This window comes from Mesoplodon densirostris, chromosome 14, assembly GCF_025265405.1.
Source record: "Mesoplodon densirostris isolate mMesDen1 chromosome 14, mMesDen1 primary haplotype, whole genome shotgun sequence".
NCBI lineage: Eukaryota > Metazoa > Chordata > Mammalia > Artiodactyla > Ziphiidae > Mesoplodon > Mesoplodon densirostris.
Window position 1 is genome coordinate 1,569,712 of NC_082674.1, and position 23,225 is coordinate 1,592,936.

Genomic DNA, 23,225 nt, shown 5'->3' on the forward strand with positions numbered 1-23,225 from the left:
GGTACTCCTTGAAGTGAAAGATCACGTATCACATGCCTCCCCCAACACGAGGGCCAGAACCTCAGCATAACTTCTGCCGTAAGGAGTTAACTGTACAGAGGGGTCCACACATCCTTCCACGCGGAGACACGTCCTCTGTGAAGGCCATAGCCCTCAGTCCACGGCAGTTGTAATTCACAAAGTCCCCTGGATTTACTACTGTGAACCGGGAAGGCAGAAGATGGTAGAAATGAGGATCAGTTCTCAGAACCTGGTATGCAGTGAAAGTGGGTGAACTTCCTGCACCCGAAAGAGTGGAAGCTGTGGGCGGAGTGTGGTTCTACTAGACCCTGGTAAATAACCCTCCCAACGCCAGAACGACACGCATAGCTGAAGAAATAAGCCCTTGGAAATTCTAGAAATAAGGAGCCCTTAGAGAAAAGTCATATCTTGGCCTAAGTTCAAAATTTTAATTCTTTTATTTAAATAAATGTAACCAGGTTTTAAACAAGTTTTTTTTTTTTTTTTTTTTTTTTTTTTTTTTTTTTTTTTTTTTTTGAGTATGTGGTTAAAATTCCTCTATGTCTAAGGTGAAAATACCTGGGAGACATACCTCGGAAAGACAGAACACACGAGAACTATTTAAATGTCAGAGAACACAAAGGAGGACCCCGCCCACCCTACGAGGATTAAATCAAAGTTCAAAGGTGAAGAAGTAAAGAGAACCAGGGACGGACAATTACTTCTCCTGCAAGGGCCCTCATTAACCAGGGATTCTGGTTCTATAAGACAAAGACAGGAATAACAAGGGAGAATCTAAATGTGGCCAACTGAGTATAAATGGAAGCCAATTTGGGGGCCTGTTTTTAGAGCTAATTGCCTCTGATTTAAGTCAGTTTTTAATCGGTTTAAACCGGTCATGGAGGTGGCTAAAACACCTACATCATGCCCGTGACTGTGCTGATCTTGCATCTGGAAGTAGGAAAAATAATTTCTGGCTGGGAGGATGTGGTTTCTTAAAAAAAAAAAAAAAAAAAAAAAGGCTGAGGATGATGTGATGTGATTTGCAAGTTCTTTCAGGTTGCTACTTTCAGGGGATCTTAGCCAATGAAACTTTTAGAGAAGAAACTTCCCTCATGTTAGGCAGAGTCCTCACCAAAAAAATCACATTCATTTGGACAATTTCATTCTTTTGTTTTTTTCCTGGCCTGGGGTCTCAATGAACCTCACAGTCAGGAGTCCTCTAAGAGGGGCGGCTGTTCCTGGGCACCTGTGTAGCATCATAAACATCAGCCTGAGAGGGTCTGCTAGTCTCGGGGCCCTGGGTCGCGGTCATCTCGGGTTCCCTCGCCTGCCTCTGACCCAGCCACCAACCTGTTTTCTACGCCAGACGGACCAGGGACAAGAAAGCAATAGTTGCAGAGACTGAATGATATTCACGAACACATTACATTTTAATACAGGTTCAGTTTACATATTGTACATAATTCGACAACACGATCGGCTTCTTTTTAAGACTATCCCACATGTGCTGTTCTGGATGAGAATGGAGCAAGGTCTTATCTCAGGAAGTTTAAGAGGATGGAGGACCCAAGACCCAGAGAGTATCTGGCAAAACTCGTCTGTCTGAGATCAAGAATGTCCTGTTAATGGCCAACTAACAAAATTCAACATCAGAAGTGACAAGAGGAACATTCCCAGGAGGTTCTATTTCTTAGCTGATGCAGAAGTGAGAAACATTTTTGAGGCAATTGGGACCCACTTCCTAAGGTGTCTCTATGAAGAAGTGGAGATCACTGCATCACACAAGGACTCTCTCAATCAGGCAAGAGGCTATGCAGTGGAAATTGACCAAAGCTTTTAAAATACATATGTGAAGAATAAGCTATTGAAAAGGGCACATGCATGAATTATTCTAGAGAAAGCAGTTGCAAATCCTAAAGGGATTCATCTCTGCTCCTGTGCACAGGAAAGCCTTTGTGACCCGCATGAAAAAGCCATGGATGGAGGGCTGTCATCAATTAAAAGATTAAAAAAACCCCAATGCATTAAAATATATGGTTCCCTCAGTTGAGAAAGACTTATCATCAAGTAAAAAATGGTCATTTAAATATCAGATTATTTATAGTAGACATGTAAGTGAAATCCCTAGTTTTGAAGATCAATTCTTAAAAACAAATCATTTCAGAAAATTTGTCAAGTTTGGATTTCCCAGAAAAAGGGTCAATTGAAGTGGGATTCTCTTGCTGCAAAGACAAGTTACAGGTGACTGTGGCCTTTAGATCAGCGTAAATCAGGAGAAGCCACCGTCCTCTGGAAGATACTCACCTCCCACCCCGACCCCCAGGAGGAGGGAGGGAGGAGGGAACAGACGGCCTGACACCGCCCAGGAGGATGTGAAGAGCGCTCTGAAGATGCGGATGGTACGGACCAACACACCATCTTCCAAGAACTCACGACAAGAAGAAAGTGCCAACACCGGAGGAGAAGCAGGTGTGCCTGGGACTTCAGATCAACACGACCTTCCAAGACCAAAGTCAGAGGGTGCAAAGCCATGAAAACCAGACCCATCAGAAGCCTACTCTGGTCTCTGGGGTCTGGAGACCACCAAGGAGAAGCCACACCAGATGCAAGTCGTCCACAGGCTGTTTCCCTGTTTACAGCGGGCCTGTTGGAACTGGAGATGGCAAAGCATTCCTCATCAAGAGAGTCAAAGGGAAGTTGCCACGTTCTGATGTTAGCCAAGTTCCAAGTGCAGTTAACCACGTTTTGATCGTGAGGGGAATATGGTTTCAAGCCATGGAAAAAAGAGGTCTTAACACAGCGGCCTGGGTGGCTCTTGCTAATTCTGTCCATCTGAGGTTCTAAAAGCTATTTGTCCGTCAGGCACCGCGAGGACGGCTACAGACTTTACAGCTGTTAAGTAAGAGGACGACCTCCTGGTGTTTACACGCCATGAAGAGGACTCCCAGGGTCTCGTGCCGGAAGGGCTAGTTCAGTAGGTCACTGAACATGAGCAGGTGATCTATGGCGCTAGGGCCCTGGACAGGGATCCTGTAAAAAATGACACGGTGTGAAACAGAACCCGCACTCTGCGGAGGCCCTGGTCTGTCTCGAGGGAGTGGGAGCACGGGGTGGGGTCCTTGGGAAAGGAATCCAACGGGGTCTGAAAACAGAATCTTCTCTGCATTGGAAATAAAGCCATTTCCAAACAAAATGGAAGCCGAGCAATTTGACGTGATGATTTTTATAACAGGCCAGGTAATTAAAAACAATTATTTGGGGATCTTGGTTCTCATTATGTTCTGGAATGTTCAAGTCTTGCTCTTCTTTCCTTACAGACACCTGAATATCCATTCTAACTAGATGACCAGAGGTCTTAATCTGCTGTCTATGGCTTGGACTGACTTCTTCCAAAACCTGTCTAGTAACTGAATATGGATGTATATATGTGCATATGTATGTGTGTGTGTGTGTATATATATATATATATATATATATATATATATATATATATACACGTATATATATGTGTGTGTATACACACACACACACACAAAGAAGAAAACCCTTAGTCTGGTGGTGTAAATGTAGCTGACCAGATTCATGCTGAAAAGATAGAGAAAATTACAGGCTCAGAGGAGAGAGAGGGCCGTGTTGTCTGTGCATTGGTAAAAGTCTTAGTTAACTGTGAGTTATCACTGCCCTAAGGAGTCTCAATAGCTATAACCACGGTATACTGAAGGAATTAGCTACGGTCATGGTGGGTTTTTGTCATTCGTGCTATTTAAATATCCATTTTTAAAGTGATCATATTAACTACTGACTTTTAAGAAATCAATTTTTGACTTTTTACATTACAATCAATCACTGCCTAAAAGTTTGAGTAACTCTGTAAAACTTCCCTTCCACGTGCATGCATATCTAGAGAGAAAATACCTATGCTTTAGAAAATTCAAGATAGAAGAAGGATACGATATGAAAAAGCTGGAGGTAAATGAGAGGGAAAAGGCAGATGGATTGTCCAGAGAAGTGACTAAAATCCTGAAGACCAGTCATGTGTGCTGAACTGAGGCGCTGACGCACACAGGTGGCTTTTTAAAGACATTTTTTCTTTTCAAACGACACGTCCTTTTTGTTACTACCAAGTGAATAGATTTTAGAAAGAGAAGGATTTTCGTTAAATCTTACTTGAGTTCTTGTGAGCTGGTGGCCAGCATACTTCGAATGCTTTTGTCAGCCAGCGGGCAGCCCGACAGACTGTAAGACAGGGCGGGAGAGTCAGGTGAGTAGCCCCGAGGCCCAGCTTACGTTCCCGAACAAACACAACATAAAACTGAAATTAAAAAGTTGAATGCAGAAAAGCGATGGGGCAAGTGCTGTATATTGAATTTTGTTGGTATAATTAACTAATTCATGTTTACATAGAAATTTAAGGAAACATGTCTTTCCAGAAACTTTAAAAAATAAGATTCAAATATTTGTGTTCTTTGGTCTCAATGTTTGTAAGTCATTTTCCAAATTTAGGTAGTTTGTTTCAGAATAAAAGACATTATACAACACGTCAATTAGCATGCTTTTGAAGGTCAACATATAGCACTTAAAGGGGTGACACATAATTCAACGTTTGTACTTGGACAGCATTGTTGAGGTAAGCTGAAAACAATAAATTGAAAAGACAGAATCCACCATGAGAAAAATGAAGGCACACCTTCTATGTGAGGCGTAATTACCAGTCACATGACCACTCCCATCACACCTTGGTGTTGGACATCTGCCACCAAACAAAAACAAAAACAGCCAAAATAGTAAGTATGTTTCAAAAAAAAAACTTGAAAAAAGTTTCATTGTTTCCAGTTTAGCTGCAATGTCTGCACAGGGATTTAAGCGCCCTGAAGAAAAGCTGCAAAATGCACAGGATTACATGGAAATGATGTCTCCATAGCACAGAGCATCGCTCAGAACAAGCGCGTCCACGGCTGGCCTCTCGCTCTACCCGACTGGCAGTTGGGGACATTTGTACGCTGCGCATGTCGCATGCTCAAACGGCAAGGCATATACAGACCCGGTTTAAAGATAAGCCAAAGAAAGGGAAGGTTTAGAAGAGTGATAATTTCACCTCACGTCATGCTTACGTTATCAAGTCCTTCTTGCTCTCCTTGCACTGGGGGTACTTGGGCTTGGGGCTCGGGATGGTCACCTCCCCCGGGTACCTTCTTTCTTCTAGAGCCTCCTGGAAGGGATCCAAGTCTTCCGGCTGCGGGCAGAACACAGCTTCAGGGCCACACCGATGACGGCTGGATACACAGACCAGAGGCTGCGTCCCCCCAGGGGATGGCTGCCCGACATTGTCCACCTCTCCCCACCTTACCCTTAAAGTCACAACGCACCCTCACCCTGAGGATGCAAACCCAACTTCGTTCAAAGAGTATCTCTCTCTTTGGGGGACTTTAATTTCTCATCACTTGCTCTAAATTCCTAAACTTAGGGTAACCTGTCAGTGGGCAAATTCAAATTCCTTATTCAAATTGCTGAAGCTGTACCGACAGGAGGGACAGATAAGCGGGCTGGCAGGCAGAGAGGCTGCTCGGTGGACCTTGCTCACCTGGGTTTAAGACCTACGGCACTTTATCCAACATCACTGGGAGGAGCTTAAGCATTTTTACCCAAAGATATTTTAGACTCAGGGGCTTCTAACAACCTCTGGTAAGTATCCTACACTACAGAAGTATTGTATGTGCTTTAAGTCCCAAGGCAAGGGAAGCCCAGTTTAGACTGACGCTGTGATTTTACAATACTCTTAGGCAACCCTTTTTTTCTTTTCTTTTCTTTTCTTTTTTTTTAATAGAATGTACCTACTTTGGTTAATTGGGGCCCTTGCAGTAACCTAGAAGTTCCTACAGGTGGCGATGTTCAGCAAACGTGTTTCTGGAGTGCAAGGGTTTTCACTTGTGTGACACCTTATGATGGAAATAGTGCTGTCCTTTTATGGGGCTTAATTTTAATTAAAATAAATTCGAAGATTCAACTACCATGCCTTATTTGGTAGTAACGATTTAACACTGTAGGAGAAAAAAATACTTTGGAATTTAGCTTGCTGCTAAGATTCTATTCTCCTTTAAGATGCCTGGATACTTAAATCAGTTTGAAGAATAAGCATAATAAGCTTTTGATGTAATGGCCTTATAAACAGGTGCCTTCCCTGCCAATTCCTACAAATAGCTAATGTTTCCCTTTTCTCCACCTCCCTGTTTCTGTAAGATGCTACTGCTTGTATGGTGGTCTCCCTATTATGTTCAAAAAGAATTTTCATTTTTCAGAGGATAAAGAAGATGTCATAATTTTCAGAGTTGAACACTGGAGGAAAAGTCAGTCTAATAAAGAACATTTTTTTCATTTATTTTCTTAGCCTAAAGGATAACTATTTTAATGATCTGAATTTGAAAATTGTAACTACTTCAAAAATATGTTCTTGACATAGGTGTTTTGGTAATATTATAGTCAACAAAGATTTAGGTAACGGTACTAAAATGATTTTGTTCTAGGCTGGGGTAGGTAGGCTCTTCTGCATATTTTAGGTTTCTTAGAGAACAGACCCTGTCCTTTGCTTCAATGAGCCAGCTAATTAACTGCACAGAATTAATCATTTTAAGTATTTAAGAGTCTCATTATAATTCCTTACCTGCAAGGAAAGCCCTGCATTCTATCAATTTATCACCCAGAAAAAATGAACTAGTAAGCTGTTTACACATTTTCCTACAGAAATCGTTTGCAACAAAACACACTTGTTAGAAAATAAAATTCTTCATTTAAAGGAGGCAACGGTTTGTTTCACTCTGATCAGTGTTAGTGCTAAATCTCTCCTGGGTCAACCAAAAATGTCTTCTAATCCCTAGTCAGCTAAAGGTCATTTTTCAAGAGGAAAGACATTTTCTGTTACGGCGTGTGCCAAGGGCATTTTCCCTCGGTCGTGCCAACTTCACATGCTGAGTGGACAGGGTGGGGGGGCAGTCGGTGAAAAGCACGTACAGTAATCTCTTTGGGCTCATCCTCATCTATCCTCCGGGGCTTCATTTTGGTGTAGTCCACGGGCAAGTCCCAGCAGTCTCCCTCGCTCAGCTGGAAACACCGGCTGTTCATCACCGCCTGCTGCTGGGGGGACATGGGCTCCAGGGGCGTCAGGATGGGGCAGCAGCCCTCTCGCGGCCGCTGCTTGTTCATGCTCAGGTCCAGGGTCCCGTTCTCATCCACCTCCATGTCAGGGTTCTGCGGAACAGAAGGACGCAGGGACCATGAGAATCCATCCCCCAGACCACAGCCCTGCCTTCCGCCAGGACACAGTTCAAACTGGAAACTGCTCACTGCAGCCTCACGTGTATAAGCGCCCAAGGCGAGCGCACGTGGCCCCCCATCTGCCTTGCTCCCCACGCGCAGCTGGGAAATTGGCTGGCAGAGGCAGGCACGCATCCGTCTCTCTGTTATCTACTAATCACCCATCAGTCTCTTGTTCTCTTGTCTCTTATCGACTCTCTGTCATCTCTCTATCACTTACCTATCAGAGATCTATATGTTTTCTTCCTAATACAGTTTTGCTTTTAGAAATAAGCCCGGCCAGAAGAAAAACAAGTGCCTAATTTCAATTCTATTCCAGTTCAAAGACCTCTTAAGAGATCAGAAATGTATGTGTGTGTACAGATTATACATAAATACCTAAAATTGTATACATATTAAAATGCTCCTTTAGTTTCACGGATGCTAATACTCCAAGACTTGGAGTGGAGGAAAACACAAGAATTTAGAAGAATGGAGGAGAGGAACTAGAATTTACTTTCTTTTTTTTTTTTTTTTCCATTTTTTGGACAAATATTTATTGAGTCCTATCAGGCACAGGCTCTGGGTATATAGTAGGAAACCAAACAGAACAAAAATCCCCACATAAAATTTACTTTCTAATACAAGACCTATGATGAAGACAGACTTTTCCATTTTAAGTAGGAAGATGTGCAAGCACAGTCCAACACACCACTGCTGTAGTGATCACGGGCTGACCTGCTCTATGGTTCAGCAAACCTGCAATTTAGTCAACCAGCTTTAGAAAAAACGAAGAGGTACAGGGTGTTTTTTTTTTTTTTTTTTTTTTTTAATGAGGCTTTAAACAGATCAAGAATTCCTCAGAGCCTGCCTCTCAGGAGGAGGGAGAGAAGGAAGGGCAGATGGAGGACAGAGAAGAAAAAACAAAATACCTCCGACAATCCTCCATTTTTTTTTTTCCCAGAGAGTTACACTCTCTTGAGCAATTTGATTTCAGAGCTGGCGTGAAACCTGCTGCCTACTCAGATGTCTAGCAGCTCTTTCCTCTGAATGTAATAGCGGAGGAGAGATGCTTGGAATGAAAACCCCATCCTTTGGGCTGTTACCTTGATAAATTATAGCATATTATTCGCCTGAACTCTTCTTGTCAAAGTGCACTCCTGGTTTCCAGCTTTCATACTAACTTAGCCTTCATCGTGTTGGATTATAATTCTGCCTGTCTTAGTTTAAATTTAACAAAGTGAAAAAAACTGGAAGGGGTTACTGTCTTTTTCCCCCCCCCTTAAACAGAATCTCCTCCATGCCAGCCTCGCATTTTAGCAGCCCTGATCTCCACGGAAACTGCATGCCCCTGACACTCCTCCAAAATCTAGGAATAAAAATACTAATAGAGAAGAAAGCATTTGCAAAACATAAAATTACTGACCTCTCTCCATTCATACAAACTACACTTATTTCTAACAACTACGGTCAGTGCTGTGAGCTCAGGCGCACTCCCAGCAGCACTTGGCGATGGAGGGACCCTTTGTTCTGGAGAGGAGGTGCGGGCCGACGAGCCCGCTCACCGGGCGGGAGCACGAGGCGCCCGCGCCGCCGCCTGCGTCCCCGGCCCCCTAGTGGTCTCGCCGGGCAGCCCTGCGCGCTGCGGCGGCCGCACAGCTTCCTCCCAATGCCAGGAGCCCATCGACGAGGAACCGCCCTAAGTGTCGCTCACCGATTTGGCATCTATGCTGTTTTGAACTAATGGAAGCCGGCGGTAATTGCCTGGCTGGGAACCCGTGGGGAAACGGGATTTCTGCACTGCCTTTGTTCCCCAGGCTGGGCGGGAGGGAGCAGTCCTGCGTTTCTCCTGACTGCGGCGCTGCCCACCCTCCTCTGCTTAAGGTCCAGGGCGCACGGGTCCTCGAGCTTCCTATTCTCTGTGCAGCTCTCGGAACCGCCAGGGGCCAGCGTGCTGTCCTTCTGTTTCCAGAAGTGACTCTGGGTCCTAAAGAGGAGGGTCCCAAATGGACACGTTCATCTAAAAGACCTGACGATTTCTCCTGGTCTGGAAAGTGTGCCCCCAGGACCCCGCGCTGTCAGGCCTCCTCCGAGCAGAGCCCAGCGGGCGCACGGTCTGCACCGGCCTCTGGAGGGGAGGCGCCTGCGGGACCGCCGGGCCGAGACCGCCGGGGGCGGGAGGTGGAGGTGGGGATGCGCCGAGGCCCCGCCCACGCCCGCGGCCCCGCCCCCGGCCCCCGCCAGGGGCGCTGCCGGGCCCGTACCCGCGCGGCGCACAGGTCCTGCGGCTTGGTGGACAGGTTCTGCGGCATCTCGCGGCAGCGCGTGGACAGGTTGAGGATGGCCGTGGCCGCCATGTGCGCCGCCTCCATGTCGTGCGTGTAGTCGAAGCTGCTCTTGCTGCACGTGCTGCTGGCGCTGCTGCCGCCGCCGCAGCTCAGGTTGCTGCTGCTGGGCGCGTAGGTGCTGGCGGCACTGCTGCTAGGGCTGGCGTCCTTGCAGTACCGCTTCGCTGGGGAGACAGGGGACAGGGATGACTCGGGGCCCCCGCCCGGGGCCACGGCAACAGAAGAGCCGCCCGCGCCGCCCGCCCTCCCTGGGCGCCCACGCCAGCGCGCAGGTACCCAGGGGGACGCGGAGCCCGCCGACCCGCTGATTCCCGAACGAAGAAAGTCTGGCTTTCCCCCCTTTTTTCCTCTTTTCACATGGTGTATGTTTGGACGGGCAGAGCTGGGGACCAGCGGAAAGAGCGCATACGGCTCTCAAGCGGGAGGCAGGGGGCCCACTGCGTAACCATTAAGGGCGTGCTCCGGTCAGGGAGCGGCCACCGAGATGTGGGGAGCGACTGGCCGCACCAGCCTGATCACCGCCGGAGGGAGGCTCCCCTTATGACTGCTCATCTGCTCGCCGGGGTGACGGGGACCCTGTAGACCCCTCATCCCGCTAGAGACCGGATGATCCGGCTGGCCACGAGGGGCCACAGTGGCCATTTGGGGCTCACTGTCCTGTGCAGGCGACCCAGCTGAACAGGTAGGGCCTCTGCGGGCCTACGAGCACCTGCGCTTTGGGGAGTGGCATTCCAGTCAGGGTGCAGGCGAGACCACGACAGAAACCCCTTCCCTCTGTGATTCTAATAAAGAGCCACCCGGGGGGAGGCCCAGTGACGGGGAGAGAGCCGCACACACGTGTGGACCCACATAAGCCAAGGCAAATGCTCAGGCGTTCAGGGCTTCAGGGACGGGCAGATGCCCGTGTGCCGCCCGCAGTCCCACCCTTCGTGCGGGAACGACCGTCCTCCACACGCCCCAGCTTCGCTTCCCGGGTCCTTCTGAACAGCCAGCCTCCCCAACAGTCCAACAGGCCCTCAAGAGCAAGTATGGTTGCTAGAGCTGTTCACAACCTCTTTTGACACAAGGACGGGAAGATGATTGCTGGATGATGGATTAAGATGGGCCCTGGTCATTAAAGGCACAGGATGCCCTTTGCTTAGGGATCAGCGGCTCACCTGACCCTGCAGAGGGAGGAATTGCTCTGCAGGGAGAGCCTGCAGGGAGCCAGGAGGCCCTTCTGCAGCACCGGGACCCCTCCGGCAAGCCACCCTTTCGTGCGGCACAGGCGTCTCAGCACCTCCTTCCTGCCCACTCAGGTATGGTCTGGAAGTGACCACAACCTCACAGACATCACGGGTGGTCATCACAGCACCACCAAGAACTGCCCCAAAGCACCCTATTCCTATACAAGTGATAGAAGAGCTAAGCTTTCACTATTGATACCTTTTGACCTTGGACGGAAGACTGAGCTTTCCTGACATCAAGGATGTGGCTTGGCAATGCTCTGAGCGCGCAGTGGCCTCAGGGAAGCTGTCGCCGTGTCGATGCCCCTCGCACGGACCCGGAGGTCACTTCCACACCCTCAAACCCGCCCAACGCGAAGAGTAACTCGTAAGGGAGTTACTTCTGTTCTGCTAATCAGAGTCATTTGAGCCCTGAGGACCAGTCCTCACACTGTCCATGTGTCTGTCCTTCCCTCCTCTCTCCTCCATGAAAGCCTCACGTCAAAGCAGCAGCCAGAGCAGTGGGGAGACAGGGGTCTCACGTCTTAGCAGAGACCGGGGGTCTGGGGGCAGCGTGCAGGGGGACCAGCCCACTGGGCTCTGTAAACTGACCAGGGCAGCAAGGCCACTCCACAGCTCACAAGACTCTCCAAATTGACTAAAGTTTGCGGCTTTACATCGTTTACAATTTTGTTATAAAAATAGGAAGATAAAAACTGTGGGAGAAATGATCTAACACTTATGAGGGAATTTTTCCCCTAGTGAGGGCTAGACCCCGGGTCGGTAAAAGAAATGTGGTCCCCATAAATAAGGGAGAAGTTTTGTTTTGAAATGAAGGAATTTCAGTTCCTAAAGCAAAGTAAACAGGACACGTGTGTCTACGCAGCAAATTGCAGCAAAGTTCTGGAAAGTGCCTTTACTTTACCAAATATTTAAATGAAAAGATTCTACGTCTCCTGGATTACGCTGAGTTGATGGGACCCGTCCAGAATTTTAGCAGGTGGTGGGACTGTGGACAGTTTATTGATGGGCCTGTCAGCTCACGTGACCCAGGAGGAAAGTGAGGACAGCGTTCATTTCACAAGTGTCCTTTCACTAAGGGCCATCAATCATGTACTGCTTTGTTCTAAAAGAAAATGAGTCTCTATACTTCAAATCTCTCGGGTAATGAAGGTCTTTGGTTTTAATAATTATCGCCTGTTGGTAAGACATTTACGAAACCGTTAGTGTCACTGATTTTTATGACCAGTCACAGTTTCTGGGGCTCGTTGCGTGGACACCACGGGGCGCCGCAGAGCGGGGGGCACTGGAAGGCCGCCGCTGCCCTTGCCACCCACTGTCCAGAACTGAGGAAGCCCCCCACCCTTTAACAAAGTCAAAACGCACTTTCTTTTTCTTTCCACACACAGAGCTATTTTCTATCAAAACTTTTTCCAATCAATCCGTGGACAAAATGTGTTGCTGTCCCTCCAGACACCAGCACATCACTGAACTCATGCGATGGAACTGCTTTCCTTTAGAATGACACCCTTGCATTTACAGCATCAGAGGTCCTCCCGACCTTACACCGTACTGAGAGATACCTCTTCAGGTACCCTGTCCTCTTGTGCAGGAAAAAGAAAAACGACATGGGATTTATAGTGATGAAATATGACAAATGAGAAAAACAAAACAACCACCTTCCACCTTATTAATCTACTCGGCCTGTAAGAGTCTTACTAAGTGGGTGCGTCTCAGTTTCTTCTGAAATAACGTTTCCTGTAGGGAATAGATAACTGTGTCCTTCCAATCTGAATTTCTGCGAAAAGCAGACAAAATCAAATATGGCCCAGAGATGTGCCTCCTGAGGATTTGTGCTGCCGGATGGAGCCTGGCCCCGTCAGGTCTGGTTGGACTCAGGGGTCCACGCCGCGTAACTTGTAGCAGCGACTCCTAGTCTTTACGTGGGTCCACAGCTGTGCTTTCCCATAAGTAAAGTGAAATACAGATGCAGAGTCCTAAGCAGAATAAAAGCCACTTCTTCGTGAGAATGTCCTGTTCGGTTACCTCTGAAGGCAGTTTGCTCACGTGGTTTATCGCGTCTAATCAGAGTCCGGATTCTTTGTTGGTCTCGCATGCGCTTGCTGGCTGAGTGTTCTCTGCACTCTCCTGTCTGCCCTGCTGGCACCGGCCTGTGGGGTTCAGGGCTGACCTCAGAAGCATGCGCCTGTGCCCCTCATTCTGCACAAGCAGCTCTAAGGAGGTTGGGAGGAGGCTGCTGAGTGCAGGCGGGCATCTGTCCGAGAGATCTGGCCGTGGGAGAAGCTTCTGGAAGCAGAGGTGAATGTGGGAGAGCATGGAGGCAGGAGAACAGGGGTGGGAGGGCAGGTATTCTCAGGAGAAGCTGGCCTGGTGGCAGGAGGTGGGGGAGATCGGGAGGCCCAGCCCAGAGGATTGGTCCTGGGGCCCCGGAGGGCCAGCCCAGGCCACCTGGTGATGAGGCCTGGACCAGGGGAGGGCAGACAACGGTGGGTGTGGTGGGCATATCAGAGACAAGGCTTTGGAGGAGCAGAGGGGGCTTCAAAGATGATCAAGAAGTGTTGAGCTCAGGAGAATTTAGAAGCTGGGAATAACCAAGAGGGGGCTCATGACAGGGGCCCATTCAGGGCTGGGAGCTTCTAGGTTTTAAACAAAGCCTGAGGGTGGTGATAAATTGCCCAGAGACACAGCGAAGATGGCTTAGACCCGCTCAGAAAATTTTTCTGTGAAGGGCCTGGCAGTGGTCGAGTCTTGGCGGCCACGGGGTCTCTGCTGGGACCGCACATCCGGCTGTTGTCCTGGGAAACAGCCACCGGCCATACGGGTGATGCGGCCCTGCACCCTGAACGCTGAGATTCTAATTCTCCTTCTTTTGTTGTTTTCCATCTGTTTTAAAATGGAAGGGCCATTCTTAGCTCACCATAAAACATAGACATGGGGGGAGAGGCTGGGGAGATGCCAGCTTGGGGCTCCCGGGCGCAGGGTCTCCCGGCTTCCCTTGGGCGTCACCTCCTGCACACGGTGTCTGTGTCTTCCTCCCCGAGGCAGGCAACCCAAAGCTGTCTCCACAGTGCCTCAGGGTCATCCTGTCCCTCCTCTCATGCATCTAAAGTTCAGCCTCACCAGCCTGCTGGCAGCTCCCACTCACCTGTGGGTTTCCTGCCCTCTAGTAATTTCCACTCAAGCTTCATGACCAAGTTTAAAATTTGCCACTTTGGTAAAGCTCATGCTAACTCCTCCAGGCAGAATGGACGCCTTGCTTCACTGTGCCTGAGTACGTGTTTCACTGTCTTCTCTTTACCCACAATCTCTTCCTTGAAACTTGTTATAGAGAAAGAAAGAAGAGAGAGATGATGGATAGATGGATGATAGATAGATAGGTGGGCCCATGGATGGAGGGATGGAGGGATGGATGGTGGATGGAGGGATGGATAGGTGGGCGGGTGGACGGATGGAGGGATAGATCTATAGACATGTGGATAGACAGACAGGTAGATGAGACAGACAGATAGCAACTATTGAGTGTCTGGAAGAATGCAGGTGGATAAATCAATGTTTGCTGAGTGTTTCTGATCACAGTTGGTGGAAGCCGAGGTATGACGTGCAGAGCCTGAGGCAAGGGTCCTGCTTCTCTATCCCACTGTGCACGTCCAGACCCTACTCCTCCCTCCCAGGCATTATGCTCCCCTGCCCCACAGGAGGCTCATTTCACTGTTTTTCTTTGGGAGCAATGGCCCAGTTCACTGTGCACCTGAGGCAAACCTTGGAGACAGCCCTCTGGGGGTGACTGCAGACACTGGTCACTCTGTGGTGTCCACTGCCTGCCGCCTGGGCACAGGGATGGCTCTCCCCAGCTCACACCCTCCAAGAAACCTAAGCCTACCCATCTCATCCTTAATGGGCACCTCCCTTGTTGTTTTGACTGTGGATCTTGTGGAAGAGGAATGGAGTTGTCTGTTTTCTTCTCAGTAGATTGTCGTAAAGGCTGACTTCCCCTTTTTCTTAGTTTCTCGAAGATCTAGCATTGAAGTTTCTGTTCTGTGTTCTTGTTTATTTGTGGGTAACCTGAAGAGCAGGGCTCTGCCCACTTCCAACAACAGGTGTTTTTTCTGGGGGTGAGAATAGATGCCAGTGATACTAACATGCGTGAGTTCCCCTCTTTAGCCTTGTCTGCTGAGCTTCGCGACAGCCGCACGCGGCCAGCAGGCGGGGAACGATCGCTACCTCTGCTCTTGGGGAAACTACCACACAGGAAGATTAATGTATCTAATATCACATGGCTCCTCAATGGAAGACCTGAGGAAGCGCACTGTGACCAGACATGTGCCCTCCTGGTCACGACTTCACCCAGATCCAGCCAGAACAATGGGGTGAAGGAAATCAGGTCTCACAGGACAACAGCAACAAGACGTACGTAGCAATGACCACCTGGCAAAAGTGCCCATCAGATCACTACAAAATGTCAGTGAACTGGGAATCCTACAAGCACAATCCTTAATTATGTGGATTCAGATTCTTTTGGAACCTCATGTGCAATCGAATGAAGTTATAACAAATCCTGAAATTGGCAAATTGTTATTACAAAAACCCAAATTATTTTCTGTTATACCCTAAGCCACTCCCTTTTCCCACTTCCATCTTTGTTCCTATATATTTAGAATTGATACATGCAAGGGTAATCAATCTGAGATACATCAAATAAATATTACATTTCATTCACCATACAAATTAATTGTTATTAAGGCAAAGAATGACTAAAATAATGTAGAATTGTAAAAAGGTTTTGGAACTCCCAAAGCATTCAATTTAAATGTATTTTTTTTGAGTGTTGTGATTTTAATTAAATATCTTTTCCAGAGAGCAGCTCCGAGATCTTTCAAACTCTCTCTCCTCACCTCTGCTGGTGAACACCAAGATGAGACTCCTGAATCACCCAACTCATACAACCCACATCCCCATTGGTAAAATCTGCCAACTAAGTCCATATATCCTAGAATTTAAAGTAGAAGTGTGGTTAGATAAATAAGTAAAATCACAGAAATGCAGTCTTCCCCTCTGTGCTTCAACTACTTACCAAGTTAGCTCTGTGAATGAGAACTAGTCTGTTTAGAGTTTACACCCCAGTAGTGGGTTCACATATGCATGAGTTAAAATAAACGATCTTGTCCTGTGAAACACGCAGTGTTTATCTGTTTCATGGGTTCTATTTTCGTAGTGGCAGCTACAAGCGAGGCCAGTGACAAAGTTACAAAGCTAGGACAGGGGGCTCCCCAAGGCCCACACCTGGGTCTGAGCCCACTGGAAGGAGGCCAGTGGGACCCACAGGAGTTGTGCACCCCTGGCTGCATGTTAGAATCACTGGCTGACTTTTTAAAAATGCTGCACACAGGGAATACCTTCAGGGAGCCTGATTTACTTGGTCTGGGGTGCAGCCCTGGGCATGAGAATTTAAAAAGTCTCCCCAGATGAATGCGACGTGCATCCCAGCTTGAGAACAGGGAGGGAACACAGAGCTTCTCACGAAATCCAAGGGCTCTGGGCAACTACCCCTGGCTCTCCTGGTTTTGTCTGTGTTGGGGCATCTACTAAAGGAAGTTAGTAAAGATAAGGACACCGTCTCAGCAGCACAGCAGCATGAAGCAGACGAGCCCACAGCTGTCTGCCTCTATGTCCTGCCAGCAGCCGGTTGCTCTGCTCTGGGGATAATGGGGGAAGGGTATCGCCCTCCCTCCCCCAGGGCCTGCTCTCCCGCACCTGGGGCTGAAGGAACCAGCCTAGGCTGCCAGCGTGCATCGAGTGACCCCCATGCTCCACCAGTTTGTAGGAAATGGATATACACAATAACAACATTATCAACGGCAAGCGTGACTCTCATGTATAAGAGGGTGCACCTCCTACCATCATATCCTTTGGGGGATATATCCCTGGTTTGCACCTTGGGAGCTATGGCCCGCTTGCCATAAGTATGGCTGTCGTAACTGTTGTATTCAAACGAGGTCTTGGAATATTTCTCCAGCTCTTTGGCCAAGTTGGAGCGAGGCGTGGTGGTGGGGACGCTGTTTCTGTAGCCGTAGTGAGGGATCTCGAGCTGCTTTACGAAGCACATGGGCCTGGAAGCAAAAAGAGACAGTGCACAGCTGGCTTTCTCATGGCTGCGCATGAGACATGGCTGGTCTTAAAATTAAAGCACCTTGTTGCTTAGCTGTGTTAAGGAACCAGACCTCTCACTAAAATCCCAATTCTATTTTCCTGAGAAGAAACCAAGTGTGCTGTAATGATATAACCTCAAATCAGCTATCTGCCTAGATGCCAACTTCGGAAATAAAAAGAACAGAGAATGAAATACTTAACCTTTTGCCCTTTTTTTCTTTTTCTTTTCAGAGTCTGGGGAGGTACGATAAAGATATGAGATGTGAACGTGGGAAAGAATCTCACATCCGTGCGTTTTCTTTTGCAGGGGTTGCAGAGAGTAAGCATTACACACAGTGAAGTGAGCTAATAAGAAACTCCCTTAACGAAATACGAGGAAATGAAAGAAATACTCTTAAGGACGTGGAGATGAAGCTAGATAAAAACATATCCTGCTGGACGATAAAATGGAACACGTAGTGATGTATTTTGACAAATATTAACATGCACTCTCAATATTGTTACCTGGTAGTCATTCATTTTTCTATACTTTGGAATAAAATATTAAAATGGAAGAACTCTCAATTACATATGCATTAATATCCTATCTTGTTTCTTCTGTGTGTCCATCTATCTATCTCATAGGCAGAATTTTTTAAACTTTTTTTTGAAATGATTTTAGATTTACAGAAAGTAGTGTAGATATTCCTTTAGAGTTTTTACCTAAAACTTCCCCTTACGTTAACAACTTTATCAAGTTACCAACACGTTTACTTTGATTTCATTAATTTAGCCTATTTACTTCTTCTCAAATCAACCAAATGATGTAACGATCAGTTAAACGTCTATTATTTGAGGCATTTTGCCAGGCAATGGGCAGGGCGGGGTGTGTGTGGGGGTGCTCATAAATGAATGAAGCTGTAGGCTTTGCCTTCAAAGGTCACCTGGAATGTGATCTTGTTTTAGGAGGCCGAGCTTCTGAGAATCCTGGCGAATGGAGGACACTCCCAGCCGTGAGACTCCATTCAGTTTTAAGGGAGAAGGTGGCGTTTGTCAAGGTTAAGATCCAGGGTGGTGTAGGAAACACGCCAGGAAAGTCGAACAATGGGAAACATCTCTGGGGGAACAGCAGGAGACGGGCTGGGTGGGACCAGGTTGGGACCCTGTCCATTTGTCCAGCAGGCAAGGCCAAAGGACTTGGGTAGGGGAAGGCACGACCCCTGAGCCTTCAGGAGGCTGGGACCAGCTCCAGTGGAGGGTAAGCTGGAGCAGAGACATCAGGAAGGGACACTTGGTGACAAAACGGAGCCGGGATGCTCCCGGTGATGGAGGCCGGGAACTGGGAGGCTGCAGAGCGGGTGCGGCCTTGGGCAGGCCCGTAGCCCTCACCTAAGTCTTGGCGTCCCGTTAGACAATCTGCCTAAAGACTCAAAATCTTAAGTAATTGAACTGTTGGTTGAAATTATTTTTTTCTTCCTTCCTTCCGGTCTTCCTATCTTCTTGCCTTGAATGAGCGTCCCCTGCATGGAGACATCCCGGGGAATGTGAACATGACGGGGATGGACACCAGGTCCCCCAGACCTGGCTCACGGCTGGGACGTCAGTGCCTAAGCTGAGCCCTCGGAGGCCGCAGAGCCCAGCCCCACGCCTCCCCTTTGGTGGGCGGGGTCCTTCTTTCCCTCCGGGCCCGTCCCCATGCTGCTTCCCCACCACTCAGCCGGAGGCTCGGGAAGAAAATTGTTTGCAGCTGCGCAAGTCTTGGCCCACGATCTTCTGTTCTGTTGTCACTCGACAGAAGGTTTCCCACTGCATGACATGAAGAAAGGGTCCCAGGCTGTGAAGTACAGGCTCGGGATCAGAGCGGAGGCTCTGTGTGAACAAGGTGATGTTTGCCATTTCAGATGTATCTTGTCCGCGTCAAGCGGCCAACGGAGCTCCTTCGTGGAAAGTAAGCTTGACACTGATCCCAGGACAGGCGTTAGTCACTTCGTGGCCACCCCACATCAGAAGGATGTGGGCACGGGGATCTTTCCAGCTCTCAGGGGTCTGGCCCCAGTGGGGGCGGGAAATTAACAGAAGTCCTCCGCCTCGACTCTCTCTCCCTTTGCTCAAACTTTCCTTTGGTTACTAACTATTCCTTCTCAAATGCACACAGCCCGGGGGCCTGGCGGGGAGCTTGTCATGCTCCCAGTAACCAAGAGTGCGCTGAGGCGCCCTCGGGGAGGGCCTGTCACGTATTTGGTGTCAGCGCACCTGTAAGATGAGTGAGTTACAGGCACCCTGGGGGCAGGTTAGGTCGGCAACGCCCACGCATAAAAATAGCTAGAGGAACGCACCCCAGACTTTACTGAGGGTTTATCTCTAAATGGTAGGCTCATAGATGGTTTTTATTTTTGTCTAGTGAAACATTTCTCATTTTCTATAAAGATTTTAAATTTTCTGTTGCGAGATAAAAAGGAGTTTAATGACAGTGGTAAATTCCTTTCAGAAAGATGGGAAATAATACAGGAAAAAACCGAAGAAGTGTTCGTATCGTTTGCCTAGTGTTTTTTTCCAAGTGATTTATGCCAAAGAAATAATTTAACAGGAGCAAAGTTGTGTGTGTGTGTGTGTGTGTGTGTGTGTGTACTGCTCTCCTTTTAATAGTAAAGTTGGACTCACACTAAGTGCCTCAGGGCCAGAACCCAGTCCCAGCACAGATGGTGCCTCCCCAGTGGGTACCAGCAGCTACGAGGATGACAGGTACGATCCTTACACAGACGAGGAAGCAGCTGGCGCGACACTGACTAAATGGGCAGCGTACACAGCGGTCGTCACGGTTCTCACGTGGATGAGGGTTTGAAGGGGACACGCGAAATGAGCGCTGAGGGAAGAGAGCGCTCCTCCTCCACCTGCCCTCCTGATAACCATCCTAACTGTCCGGGGGGCGAGCGGGCAGCATCTGCGGCGTCCCTGGCTTCGCCACCTGGGACCGAGAGACTTCCGGGAAGGCCTCTCTCCCCTCTGCGCCCTGGTTTCCTCGCTCGTCAAGGGGGGATAATGGCACCATCCCGCCCGCCTGCCGGGAGCATCTGAGGACGAGGCTTCTCTGCGCGCGGGGGTGGGGATGCTGCTACCCCGACGTCCTCGAGAACACGAGGCCCACCCCGCAGGCTGGAGCGGTGCCCTCGCCTCCAAACCGAGGTGAAACTACTCGGGGCACCTCATGTACTCTCTAAGCCTCCCTTTCAGCCAGCCTTTACAGAATCGTGAAGCATCAGGGCCAGAAAGCAAGCCAGACACAGCTCTGTCTGCTTCTCCTGTGCGAACAGTCACACGGGGTCCTGGAGACCCGCGGGTGACGAGCCCTGACCCCGCACAGCCCCCAGGATGGAGCCACAGGTGCGGGTCGTGACCCCGGCGAGGTCTTCTAGCTGCCCCAGCTCCCCTCCGCGCCCACTGAGGGCGGCCGCCCCTCATGGAGCAGCCGGGTGCCTGGCCCGTGGGAACGGCCGTGGACGGACCCCGAATGTGTGTCTGGTACCTTAGCACTCGGTCCGAGGCCTGGTTGGACTTGGACACGTCACAGCTCTGGTGCTTTTCTTGGGCCTTTGCCAATTTCTCCGCTGCGGCAATAGGGCATCCGGAGAGGCTGCAATGACAGGAGGAATCTGAGTGTGTCCCCCGAGGCACTCCGACAGCGACCCCATCGCCTCCCCGCTCCTCTGCCTTGGGCCGCACCAGGCTCCCAAGCCTGTCAGGGGACATCACGGTGTTTGCCCCCGGCCTCCGGCAGACCACGCCGATGGCCGTGCCGTGTGTGCAGGACACGCGGTCCTTTCCAATGACAGCAACACAAAGGCTGTATCGTTAAGGGGAACATGAGATTTTAGACACCGCTGCCGTTCTGGGACGCTTGCGGTTTCTGGAGCTGAGGAATTAACCGCCTGGGTAGGATGGGTTTCTAAAACGCCTGCAAACAGGGCTCTCTGGCAGCTGCTGACCCCAGCACGGGGGAGGCAGCGTGACCAGCCGGTCTACAGCCTCCCCAGGAAGAGACACAGAAGGGGGAGGAAAGCAGAATAATCTCGAGGCTGCAGGAAAGTGCTTTCTGTCACTAAATATTTACGGGAAGAGACAACAGATGTGCTCTTTGGTGTTTAAGCTGATTCTTCACGAAACCCTGGTGTCTGCTGTTTGTGTATCTGTATGTGTCTCTGCACACAGTGCAGAGGCTTAATCCACATACACACAGCGTCTGGAAACTGTGCGATTCTGCGGAGGTATGATGGACGAGCTGACGCTGTAAACCCCGTGAACAGGGCTCAGGAGGAACATTGCCAACCCATCCGTCATGCCCCTTCTCCAGAGGACGCCCAGGAGCATCTCTGAAGGGCACAGGTTGGCGACCTCATTCATTATAAATTTAACACAAGCAACCAAATTTACCGGAGAAGCAAAAATTACAGTGAAACTTATAACGGTTTAGATATACTCTTATGCGACTTTGTGAAGCTGAAACTATAGGCAGTTAAAGAAAAATCTGACAGAATCACTTTCAGGCCACTGGGGAAAAAAAAAAGGGAACTGATAGGAACTGAGTATTAGAAGTAACTTAGCGAAAGTCAGAATAAGATAGGAAAAGGGAACTGGAATTTGTCCAGAACAAAAGTGTGACTGCGAGCACGTGTAACTGCAGCCATAGCCCAGGAAGGGAGGGTCTGCCTCCTTAGCCCCCTTTCCTGTGGTGTGCTCTCCCACCAGCACCTTTGCACCCCTGCCAGCACTTTGGTGATGCCCACGCTGATGACCAGTGTTTCAGTGGGGATCACGGGGGTGGCCGGCTGGGGTCACACACGACTCAGCCTCATGGTCTCTAGTCGCCAACCTGTCTGAGTCAGACAGGAAGGGCCCCCTCGATCCCTGGAAGGTAACGGAGCTTTTACTGCCTTCCTTGGAGTCGCTGCAGATGGTTATGGTTCCACCTGGGATCTGACCTCAAGGAGGACACCTGCTGGGGGACTCTCACCCCATCACAGCAAGGTCGGGGGAGACAGCTGAGAAATTCCACTCTGCAAATGAGGGATCTAAGCGTTGGGCTTCACTGTGCACCCTGGGCCGGCTCAGCTCGGCTTTCCCCACTCCCTGGCTCCCTGCGAGAAGTCCCCAGGTCTCCTGTCCCCTGGGGCAGGTCGTGTAGGGGCCGCACCCCTCTGGAGGGCGCGGGAACAGGGTTGCCGGGGATCTGCCCCCCTGCAGCCCAGAACGCAGGAGCTCTGCTTACCTTCTGTGCGAGTTCCTGTTGCTATTTACATGCCCTCGCCCTGTGCAGCCCGGAGTAGGACACTTGAGAACATTTTCATGCATGGCAAGAACTTGACAGGGAGAGGCAGAGAAAACAGCCTAGCGTTAAAACACAGAAATGGTCCCAACACAAGAATATGCAATCATCTTAACAAAGGCTGGGTTAGTTCACAACAGACAGTCCTACACACGTCTGTGATGGGCATGGGCAGGGAAACACATGTAGGAAGAAAAAGAAGGTTGTCTCCACCTGACTCTGACTGGCATGCAAAGCGGGGTGCGCTGGGCAGGAGCTGTGGACCCGGGAAGCGGGAGCACGGAACTGCTCCCAATGGGCTAGGAAAGCAAGGGCCTCCCCGTGGAACTCCCAGCCGTAAGCGCGGAACAGTGATTAGCCATGTAACAGCTCTTCGATCGGTGGTTTTAAACACATGCCTCTGCTTTGGAAGCACGCAGTATTAGGAAGGTGTGGTGGTCATGGGCAAACAGAGAGCCCAAACCTGATTTTTAAATGCAGATAGTTAGATGATGACTTTCCATCTAGGGACTGGGTACCTTCTTAGTTATTCTATGAGGGAGGGAGGGAGGACGTGCTCTGTGGGCCCCCATGTAAGACCGGGCGGGAGATGGAAGGCGTGGTCCGTAGGGCAGGGAAGCTACTGCCCACTGTCCGGAGACCGCATTCAAATTTCCCCGCCATGGTCATGGGCCTGGACTGCCTCCTGTCTTTCCCTTTCTGGTCCTCAGTGACCACTCGCTGCTCTGGACTGTGGGGGCGGCTGGGGGGTGAGCAGTGCTGCAGGGTCGAAAGAGCCGATCCCCAACGGGCCCCAGCCCAGTGGTCTCCGAGCTCCACGGCATAAGCTGCAGCGAGGCTGCTGGACCTTCCCTGAGGCGAGGGTCACCTGGCAGCAGGTGACCACGATCTGCCCGAGCTCGTTATGTAATTGTT

General features: G+C 49.5%; 1 protein-coding gene across 3 annotated transcripts in view; it reads right to left on the bottom strand.

The window, feature by feature from the left end:
* MYT1L (myelin transcription factor 1 like) overlaps positions 1-23,225 on the bottom strand; it is a 135,930-nt gene that overhangs the window by 62,992 nt on the left and 49,713 nt on the right. For all 3 annotated transcript variants that reach the window (XM_060117030.1, XM_060117029.1, XM_060117031.1), the window contains exons 7-14: positions 22,254-22,344; positions 20,514-20,621; positions 16,760-16,971; positions 16,476-16,478; positions 9,555-9,802; positions 7,009-7,245; positions 5,115-5,236; positions 4,171-4,239 (exon numbers count right to left, since the gene is read on the bottom strand). In XM_060117030.1, coding sequence (XP_059973013.1) covers positions 4,171-4,239; positions 5,115-5,236; positions 7,009-7,245; positions 9,555-9,802; positions 16,476-16,478; positions 16,760-16,971; positions 20,514-20,621; positions 22,254-22,344 — 1,090 coding nt within the window. The remainder of the gene's footprint in view (positions 1-4,170; positions 4,240-5,114; positions 5,237-7,008; positions 7,246-9,554; positions 9,803-16,475; positions 16,479-16,759; positions 16,972-20,513; positions 20,622-22,253; positions 22,345-23,225) is intronic.